The 10,796-nt window shown below is 49.7% G+C and overlaps 1 protein-coding gene across 1 annotated transcript; it reads right to left on the bottom strand.

Annotated features, from left to right (window-relative positions):
• Window positions 1-1,322: 1,322 nt before the first annotated feature.
• On the bottom strand, window positions 1,323-3,156 carry RPS23 (ribosomal protein S23). The gene is made up of 4 exons (XM_041463330.1): window positions 3,058-3,156; window positions 2,647-2,806; window positions 1,736-1,856; window positions 1,323-1,522 (listed from the first exon to the last, which is right to left on the bottom strand). Exons 1-4 carry the CDS (start codon window positions 3,059-3,061, stop codon window positions 1,376-1,378), a joined length of 432 nt encoding a protein of 143 aa, XP_041319264.1. The 5' UTR covers window positions 3,062-3,156; the 3' UTR covers window positions 1,323-1,375.
• Between the last annotated feature and the right edge of the window lie 7,640 nt (window positions 3,157-10,796).

The raw sequence follows: 10,796 nt of genomic DNA, 5'->3' as shown, positions 1-10,796 counted from the left end.
AGCTGCTCCATCCTCTGCCCATCCTGGAGCCTCCTCTGGCCTGGCTGCAGCAGCTCCAGCTCCTTCCTGGGCTGGCCCAGGGCTGGGGCAGCTCTGCAGGTGGGCTCTGACTGAGGGGAGAGGGGCAGAATCCCCCCTGCCCTGCTGCCCACGCTGGGCCCGGCCCAGCACAGGCTTTGGGCTCTGGGCCCGGCCCGGCGCAGGTTTGGGGGCCCAGGTTTGGGGTCCCAGCCCAGGTTTGGGGTCCCAGCCCAGGTTTGGGGTCCCAGCCCAGGTTTGGGGTCCCAGCCCAGCCCCACAGCACCCCAGGGCTGCTCCCTCTGCTCAGCCTGTACTGGATCCAGCCCGGGGCTGCTCCCGTGCCCCTCTGGAGTCCCGCTTTGCCCGAATTCCCCCGTTTCCTTTGTCACCACCCACACAAGTTCGTGGCTCGAGCATTTCCGTTTCAGCTGTCCCCTCCCCGCTCCTGTCGCGACACCTGGTGGCGACAGGGCCTCACGACAGCGCCCGGCCGCGGGCCTGCTTCAGCGCCCGCTGGATGTTCCTTCTCTGGAATTTGGGGATTCAGAACCGCCACGGGGACACTCCTTCCCTTCTGCGTCCCTCAGGAGCTGGACTAGAGGGGACCAAACCTCAGAGAAGATTCTCAACGTATTATTACATTCCTTCTCTATTTTCATATAATTTGCTGAATTCTCACATGAATTCCTATATAAATAAGTGAATTATTTGAATCAGAGCCTTTCCCTCACCACACAGACCAACTGTAGTTGTAACGGGAATTTTTCACTCCGACTTCAGCCAAGTATTTTGAGGTTTTACTGCATTAAGAAACCGCTGAACTGTGCATTTTTTATCTGGCTAAGCAGGTGAAAATTCAGACACCCAAGTCAGAGCACATCGCTGCTGTACTACAGCAGGTGTTTTGGGCAGACTTGCCCCAAAATAAGCAGTTAATTTATATTAAACAGAGGTGAAACTCCGGGTTGGGTCCATGGTTCCATCCCCCTTCAGGGCCCAGGCAGTTCCGTGCCTGTGCTGATCACACCTGAGGCTGGAAGTGCTGCCACAAACACCATTCCCAGCACTTCAGTGAGGATTTTTCATGTGAGAAAGGCTCTTTTTTCACAATTATGCATTAAAATTCATGCAGTTTGTGATGCCCTGAGGGAATGTTTTGATTCCTGATTAGTACTCTAAAGGAAAATTACAGTTTGGGCTTCTTTGGCCAGATCTAGAGAGAAATTTAATTTTATAATGGGAAGATTTTTGTGACCGCCCCATCTCCTGCAGCAACCCCTGAAAAAGAAGCAGAGAACTCCTTTAAAACACAAAATTTTAATGGTGTTCTTGTCAGAGGATTTCTTCTGAGGATTTACGATCTGGGTCTCTCCTTCTTGCCCTTGTAGAGGGCCAGCAGGGACACGTTGGCCACCTTGACCACCTTGAAGCGCACGCCCGGGATGTCCCCCACGGCGTGGCCCTTGCGCCCGAACCCGGCCACCAGCACCTCGTCGTTCTCCTGTGACAGGACAGGGGACACAAAGCCAGCCCCGAAGCTGTGACAGGACAGGGACACAGAGCCAGCCCCAAACATCCCCCAAGGGAGCTGCACCTGCCCCAGCACAGAGGGTGCTGACCAATATCTATGAAATCCAATTCCATCAGTGCTAAGGGAATAAATCTGATTTCCACACCTTTTTCCTAACAGGATTTTAGGGTGCTTGGCAATTACCTCGATGAAGTTCAGGCAGCCATCGTTGGGGACAAAAGCTGTGATTTTTTTGCCGTTCTTAATGAGCTGCACCCTGACACATTTCCTGATGGCAGAGTTGGGCTGCTTGGCTTCTACTCCCCTGCAAAGGAAACCAACCAGCAAAGGAATCACTGTGGTGGACCAGGAGGGGTGTTAATTAACACAAAACTAACTTTTTTACCTTGTGTTCAGTGTTAATTGTATCTGTATCTCAACACCTGTGAGCTATTTCAAGTACTGAATTAACACTCAATTAGTATGTATTAATCTAGATTTATGCTTCAATCCACAAAATACCACTTCCTAAGCCAAACAGAAACTTAAATAATCTCCAGATAAATTCAGTAAAAATCTAAAAAAAAAAAAACCGAAAAACCTCAAAAAAACCTAAAGAGAAATCCCAAACTGAAATCGCAGAAACAGTGCCCCAAAACCAGAGCTGTTGCAGCATCCCAACGAAATTTATAAATTACTCGAAAAAAAAAAAAAGGAATAAGTAGGTAGGATCTATGACACACAAAGACTATTTCCTTTCCACTTGTGCCAAAAAATCCTGATCATCATCTATGAAAAAAACAAAAAAAATTATTTTCCTGATTTTTAACTAAAATTCCCTAACTTGAAAAAGAAATTTATTTTTTCTAACTCTTGCCACAAATCCCGGTTTTCTCTAATTTTTTATAAAACCCCACACGTTTCTCATTCTGTCGTAAGTTGTGCCAGCCCCTCCCATCTTTTTTTTTTTTAATAATTCTGGCCCAAGATCTTTATTCCCCCCCCCGCCATTTTTTGGAAAAAAACACCCCGAATCCCTATTTTTGCCCCATCCTCCGGGAGAGCTGCATCCCAGGGGCTCTGGGACGCCCATTCCAGCCGGGAGGATCACCCACACTTTCTCCAGGACGATGCCCTTGGCGTGGGAAGCGCCCCCGAAGGGGTTGGCCTTCAGCGCCGTGCCCAGGTGCGCCTTCTTGTACTGCTTGTCGTGCCACTTCTGGTCCCGGCGGTGGCTGCGCAGCTTCCGAGCGGTGCGGAGGCCTCGGCACTTCCCTGCAGGGCGAGACGGAGGCGGCGTGAGGAGGGGAGGGAGCCATGAGGGGAAGGCGGCGTGAGGCCATGGCGGGCATGCGGCCGCTAATGGCGGACGCGGCCTCACGGCCTGCAGCGCTGCTCGCACCGCACACAACCGGTTGCGGGCGGGCGGGCGGCGCCTGCGGAGGGCCGCGGGCAGCGCCGGAGACCCCGCAGCCCCAGCCCCGGTCCCGTTCCCGGCCCCGGTCGCGGCGCGGTGCGGAGCTCACCCATCTTCTCCGCGCGGCTGCCGAGCGAGAAAAGAGGGAGGAGAGTCCGCGCCCGCCGCCTATAGCCGCGCCCGGCAGGACCCGCGCGGGCTGCTCGCGCCGCGCCTGACCCAAATACCGACCGGCACCGCGAGGGGCGGCCCGGCGAGCAGAGAGGCTGCAGGTTCGAGTCCCGGCAGGGCAGGGCGGTGCGGTGAGGACCCCTCCCGCGTGCGGCCGCGGGTTCGAGTCCCGGGGGTGTCAGGTTCGTTCTGGCCTCACAGAAAATCGGGAAGAGAAATTTTGGAACAGAGCTAGGCATGGAAAACCGACATTGATGTATTACTGCATCAATGTGGAGTGTGGAGTGTCTCTCTTCCTGTGACCAACACCGAGCTGCTCGCTTTTGTGGATCATATACAGCTTGTTATACGAGTGTGTTTTATCATTCCAAAACCTGTTTCCAAAAAGCATTCTACAGACACTAATCAATGTCACGGCTGTTAATACACATGCACAGGCGTGCCCCAGCTCTTTTCACCCTCCCGTGGCCGGGGATGAGGTGATGCCGCGGGCTGAGGTGATGTCAGGCCTGCTGACCTTTGCCGCCAGACCCGCTGCCCAACCCGCTCAGGGGAGCTCCTGGTTGCTACTGGTGTGCAGAACTGCCGATAAAACATCACCTGGTTGTTATTGCTGGCAGGTAAAACCGCGGGTTTTGGGGTTTTTTTTGTGTGGGCCCTTGTTTCCACAGAGGCCTTTTGGCGGCTCAATTTTATCAGCACGAATCACACCTATTTATCACACCTGGAATGGAGGGTTGGAGTCCCGGAGGTCGCGGGTTCGAGTCCTGCGGAGGGTCTGGGATGGGCCCCCGTGGGCTGGTGGGGCTTGAACCAGGATTTCTGCCTGGAATGAGCCTGTGCTGAGCTGGGATTCTGCTCTTCCCCCAGGGAGGAAGCAACAGGATGAGCGGAAACGGCATAAAGTTGCAGCAGGAAAGGTTAAGGTTGGATATTGGGAGAATTCCCTCCTGGAAAGGGCTGTCCAGCCAGGACAAGGTGGGGTCCCCATCCCTGGGGGGTATCAAAAGCAGGGTTGGGGACATGAGTGGGGTGGCCTTGGCTGTGCTGGGAGATGGTTGGGCTGATTGATTTTATGGGTCTTGTCCAACCTCTATGGCTCTGTGATTCTTACTTGCAGCTTTTCATGGAATCATGGAGTGGTGTGGATTGGGAGGGACCCTAAATCCCATCCAGTGCCAGCCCTGCCATGGCAGGGACACTGTGACAAATGCGTATTTTGTGATTGGCTTTTGGCAAATGTTAAAATGAATATTATACATGTTATGTTAGAAAGTTATGCTGTATTCATTTTCTCAAGTCGTGTGTTAAATGTAGTTTTAGGTTATAACATAATTTTAAAATAGAAACTATGCTATGTAGGATATTTTTTTCTAAAGAAAGGACTTGAGATATCAGCCCCAGGACACCTAAATCTTTCAGAGAAAGAGAATTTATTGCTCCATTATCAGAATAAACTAACTTCTTCCTGCCTCCTCAGCCCTGAAGATGCTGTCAGGATTAAGAGGAAGAAGCTGACAATGACCAGAGAGAATCCTGTGTTTGAATGGAATTTATGCATAATGTATGAGATGTATGAATATGCAACAGACTGTTGTTTTTAAGGGTTAATGGGGGTCCTTTTTTGGGCTTATTTTGTGCAGAAAGAGGTACCTGGACTGTCCCTAACTCTCCTAACTCTTTGTTTTTATTGTCTCATATTGTCCTAATGTCAATTGTTCAAATTTTTATTACTCTAATTATATTACTATTTTTATAACCATTTTATTATGAATAAACTTTTAACATTTTAAAACCAAGTGATTGGCATTTTTCACAGACACTTTCCACCATCCCAGGCTGCTCCCAGCCCCAGTGTCCAGCCTGGCCCTGGGCACTGCCAGGGATCCAGAGGCATTGTGACTTCAATTTCTGCCCTGCCCCAAGCAGATTTGCACAGGGCGAAGTCCTGTAACAGAAACAAGCTTGTATTCCTAATTTCTGAAAGCTGCTTCAGTCCAAAGCTGCCAAGCTGCATCCATCCAAATCATGAACGTTCCCTTCCCTTTTGGGAATGTCTCTGAAGAGGCAGTAATTAGATATAAACACATCATTTTTAACACAGCCTGTGCTCGTGGCTTAAGTGGGAAATACATATTTTGTGTGTTTGCGTAGGGCTGGTTTTACATTCAATCTTTATACAATAATAATAAAAAAAAAAATTTAAATACTATAAAAATCCAACCTCCCTCTGCAAAGGAAACCCCAAGCAATCCCAAAAAAAGCCATAGAGCCCATCAACATTTTGAGGAGAAATCATTACTGTTATAAAACACAGCTCTTGAAAATGCAGTTCCAATGTTGGAAAATGCAGTTCCAATGTTGGAATGCAGTTGTAGTTTTGTAATTTCAAAACCATTTTGTCTTTGTGAAAATGCTTTGGTTTACAAAGGTAGGACTACTAGGAATACTCAAAAGCTGAATAGGAAGACAATTGGTGAATATGACATAAATACACCACACAAACTGGTATTTATTGGACAAAAATTCATTAAAAGGTCAAGATCTGGGAAGGAGATGGTTTGCCATGGAGATACTTTGGGGTTTGCTCTTTCTTTTTAAACTACACCAGAACTTTGGGGCACTTGTGTTGAGACAGATTGTCTTTGTTTCTCCACATTCTTCAAAATTACTGCTGTTTTTTTTTTTTTTTTTTTTTTTTTTTTTTTTTTTTTTTTTAATCCAATATGTCATTTTTTAACCCCAGATTGCAGCTAAACACCACACAGCCTCTCCCTCATTGCTCTCCCTCTCCAGGAAGGGAATTGTACCAAAAATGGGTTCAGACAAGAACAGTTCAGTAACTGAAATAAATAATAGTTAAAAACACGTGCCTGATTTGAGACAACAAATAAGAATAAATTCAATATTAAGGCTAATGAGTGAGAGGTGTGCAAGCAGAGCTGGCCTCAGGGGTGTCCCTGGAGGCACAGGGGGTTGGAGGAAGATGACCACTGGTGTCCAACCCAAACCATTCTGTGTCTCTGTGCCCTGCAGAGAGCCTGAGACTCCTTCCTTCCTGCAGACCTCCCCTCCTGGGCACAGCCCTCGGGGCGCTGAGGGCAGCTTTGGAGAGTGCTGCCAGATAAGCGCTTCTAAAATTAAATGTCTCGGGTGGCCAGGCAGACAAATCCACCCAAAATCCCACCACTTATCCTGGAACTCCCGCTATAATCTGATCTCTCTGGCCTGGCGTCCCGTGGTGCTGCACAGCCAGGGACAGCTGGGTGTGACACACACTGGGATTTTTGTGAGGGTTTTTTTGGGGTAATTTCCCCCCTCCTCGACCCTTCCCTGAAGGTGAAGGAAGGGCTGGAGTCTGCATGGGGATTTCTCAGGGGTAGGATCCTGTGGGGATGTGGGACCCAAAAAGGTAATCCTGGAATCCCAGGCTATTTTGGGTTGGATGGAACCCTAAATCCCATCCTGCTCCACATCTTGCTGTGGCAGGGACACCTTCCAGGCTGCTCCCACCCCAGTGTCCAACCTGGCACTGCCAGGGATCCAGGGGCAGCCCCAGCTGGCCTGCCCACCCCACCAGGGAAGCAGAAAAGAGTTGCAAAAGGATGAATTTTTGCATACTATCCCAGAAGGATGCTCTTTGGGCTGGTTAGCTTCCCAGAGAGTGATTGGTGTTGGAACTGAGACAAGACTTTTGTGTATTTTAAGGCCAGTTTTCAGTCCTTGCTTAAGCTGCATTATCAGTGAATCAGAGCAGCAATGATATATTAGATTTAAAAGGTGATGCCTTCAGTGCTGATACCTGAGAAGTGGCTGACACCTCACTCTTTGGTTAACTTAGGAGGCTTTGTGGTGACCTGAAATGGCACTGGGAGGTAACTGCAAACAGCTGGAAATGATTTGGGCTGTGTGTGCCCGAGGAGACGCAGCCACAGGAACAAATTATCCATCTTTGTGCCGTGCAAACCCAGCCTGTGCACAATTCCTGCAGCACAGCTGTCATGCCGGGGTCTCCATGAGTGTCCTTCTGGGCACTCTGTGTGACAGGGGGTGGCTGGACAGCGGTGACACACCGGGGGTGGCCAGGCTGCCACCTCTAACCTGTCACTCTCTGACTGCTTCACAGCCCTGACAGAGCTGTGGGCTTTTGCACTGACTGGAACTGAACATAATTACATTTCCTGTGAGGTAGATTAAAAAAACCCAAAAAACAAAATGAAAAAAAACCAAAAAACCCAAAACCAAAACCAAACCAAAACAAAAAAAACCCCAACATTGTTTAAAGTACAATAAAAACTGCAGGCTGCAAACAGCAGGAGCAGAGGGAACGGCCTCAGGCTGGGCCAGGGCAGTTCAGGGTGGGCACAGCAGGAATTTCCCCATGGAAAGGGGGCTCAGGAACTGCCTTGGCACTGCCCAGGGGTGTCTGGAGTGCCCATCCCTGGAGGTGTCACCTGGAGGTGGCACCCAGAGCCCTGGGCTAGGGACAGGGTGGGGATGGGGCACAGCTGGGACTCCATGGGCTGGGAGGGATTTTCCACCCTCAGTGATCCTGGGATTCTGGGATTCTGCTGACTTCCCACTGACTTTGCCCTACAGGTGATTAATTTGTGGCCAGAAAAATTTCAAGGATGAAGCTTTTTCTGGTTGATTTCAACATAAACCAGACAAAAGCAATTCAAAAAAGGAATGGCAAGAGCTCCCCTAACCACACCCTCGTCAGGACTGCTGCATGCAAGGCTCCATTCAGAATTTCTTACAAACCCCAGAGATGCTGATTTTGTCATCATTCTTCATCAGAATGAGGATCTCATTTCTTTTCAGGTACCAAGTGTATTTTTTTATGCTTGAACCTCATAAAAAAGCAGCATTAAAAAAAAAGTTGATTTTTTGTTACTATCAGGCTTTTACTCTTGCTCTTTGCTTCACCAGTATTCCAGTTGATTGCTGAATAATGATTTATTACCAGTACCCCTAGCATTAATATACAGCAAGAGAGTCAGGATATTTTCACTGATTTATTCTGGTTTAACCCATGCTGGCAGTTTGGTGTTAAGTGTTTTCTGGGTTGTCTGCGACCCCCCATTTTTTCTGAGAAAATTTGCAGTATTTTTTCTGAGGTGGAATGGTGATCCAAGACAGCAGGTATTGATAAATTAATAAATGGAAACACAGGAGGTGGGAATGCAGCTGAAGGTGCATCCAGTTGTCACAGAGCATCCTCTTGGGGTTCAGCCTGACTTTACCAGTGCTGACTTTACCTGTGGCCTGTCAGGTATTGTTTATACTACTTTCTTTCACTTTCTCTGCCCTCAAAGGACACATTTTTTTTCTTGTTTTGTCCCCTACTGGTTTGTATTTCAGAGTTTTTATTTCTCAGCTTTTACTCCCAAGTGGATGAGGACTGCTTGGGAAATATGGATCTGATCTCAAGGCACCACCAGAAAGCCTCTCTGTGCCTTTTCCTCCATTTTTTTAGGAGCCAGCAATGCTGAGGCATTGGGCAGTGACATTAGTGACCTCACAGTGTTTAGAAAAGTGTGTGATACTTCTGCCCCCCCTTCCCTGGGCTGCTTAAATTTTTTAACTGAGCCCTGTGTCCGTTGTGGTGTAATTGCTCTAACTTTAGCGTCATGCATTGCTGGTGCTTCTCAGAAAATTTAGGGGTTATCCTCAAGTGGTTTTTGCTTAATCCTACATTCCCTCGTCTAATTTTTCAATCTGGGATTGTCACATAAGCATCTTTACTCCTCCTTAAATTGGATAGAAGCCGCTCAACTGAGGACAAGCTGTTGGGGGATTTCTCAGATGAGCAGATACCCTCTGCATCCCAGAAGGAGAAATGAATTAAGATGGCAAATCCTTTTTAATGATTACAATGCTAAAGCCCCAATCGTTCCCTAATATCTGGAATGCCACAGGCAGGAGCTCCCAGTCAGCCAAGTGAAGCTTCGCTGGTGCTGCCATCAGCAGTAGCAGGGCAGCACTGGGTGTCTGATGCCTACAGGTTGGTGCATGGCTATGTCCTGCCTGATATTCAAGGGTTTTGGAGCTAGGTGACCTCTAAGGTCCCTTCCAGCCCAAGCCATTCCATGACTCTGTGATTCTTAGGGGTACCAGTGTGTCTGACCCACAAATCTCTTGAGGGTGACCCAGAGCCAACCCTCTGCAGTCACAGTCATGTGTGGGGCCTTTGGTGTCTTGATCTGAAACAGCAAACTGTGATTTTGTGGGCATTGCACAGCTGTGAAATGGCCTAGAGCTTCCCAGTGCCAGAGAGCAGGGCTGGCTGGGATCTTGGGAATTGGGAATTGTTCCCTGGCAGGGTGGGCAGGGGCTGGGATGGAATTCCCAGAGCAGCTGGGGCTGCCCCTGGATCCCTGGCAGTGCCCAAGGCCAGGCTGGACACTGGGGCTGGAGCAGCCTGGGACAGTGGGAGGTGTCCCTGCCATGGAACACTGGGCACTGGATGGGATTTAAGATCCCTCCCAATCTAAGTTCCTCAGCAGTTTTAGAATTCAAACCAACAAAACGATTGGTCCAGAAAGTTGGACACACACAAACTGAATTAGTGCTGAAGAAAGGAAACTGCTTCCAAATATTTGGCTCCAAAGCTTGCAGTGTCTTACTTTCACATCAGTTAAGTCGAGATATTTAACATACATATATCTATCTCATCTCTATAATATGTTAATGACATAAAATATTATAAGACTTCAGAATACACACAATTAATTCTGTGAACAGAAGGAGAAATTCCAGAGCTGCTCGTACACATCACCCTCACATCCCTTTCAGGTTAGGTTTAGTACAGATGAGAAGTGAACCTCAGTGTGATTTTAGAGCCCATCTGATCCTGTTCCTTTTCCCCCACAGCAGGCAGCTCTCACCCGGGTACAATTTCCCCAGACCGAGTGATCATTGCTTCGGGAGATCCCGGGGAGGTGCGGGGGGCACACGGAGGGCGGTGCTGGTGGGGATGGAGCGGGGATGGGTCTGGGATAGGACTGGGATGGAGCGGGGATGGGTCAAGGAAGCGAGGATAGAGCTGGGGTTGGAGCAGGGATGGAGTGGGGATGGAGTGGGGATGGATTGGGGATGGAGTGGGGATGGAGCGGGGATGGAGCCGGGGATGGAGCCAAGGATGGAGCCAGATATGGAGCCAAGGATGGAGCCGAGATGAGGCAGGGGATGGAGCTGGGGATGGGGCAGGGATGGAGCTGGGGATGGAGCGGGGATGAAGCAGGGATGGAGTGGGGATGGAGTGGGGATGGAGTAGAGATGGAGTGAGGATGGAGCCGGGGATGGAGCGGGGATGGAGCAGAGATGGAGCCGAGGTGATGCAGGGTATGGATTGGGGATGGAGCCGGGGATGGAATGGTGATTGATTGGGGATTGAGTGGGGATGGAGCCGGAGATGGAGAGGGATGGAGCCGGGGATGAAGGGGAGATAGAGCCGGAATGGAACTGGGGATGGAGCCGGAATGGAACCGGGGATGGAGCCATGGATGGAGCCAGGGTGGTGCAGGGGATGAATTGGGGATGAAGCAGGGGTGGAGCCAGGGATGGAATGGGGATGGAGCAGGAATGGAGCTGGGGATGGAGCTGGGATGCGGCAGGGGATGGAGCCGGGGACGGAGGGGAGATGTAGCGGGGATGGAGCGGGGATGGAGCCGG

The sequence above is a fragment of the Pyrgilauda ruficollis genome, unplaced genomic scaffold (genome assembly GCF_017590135.1).
Source record: "Pyrgilauda ruficollis isolate IOZ18807 unplaced genomic scaffold, ASM1759013v1 scaffold164, whole genome shotgun sequence".
Lineage (NCBI taxonomy): Eukaryota > Metazoa > Chordata > Aves > Passeriformes > Passeridae > Pyrgilauda > Pyrgilauda ruficollis.
This window is presented reverse-complemented; position numbering and strand designations above follow the sequence as displayed.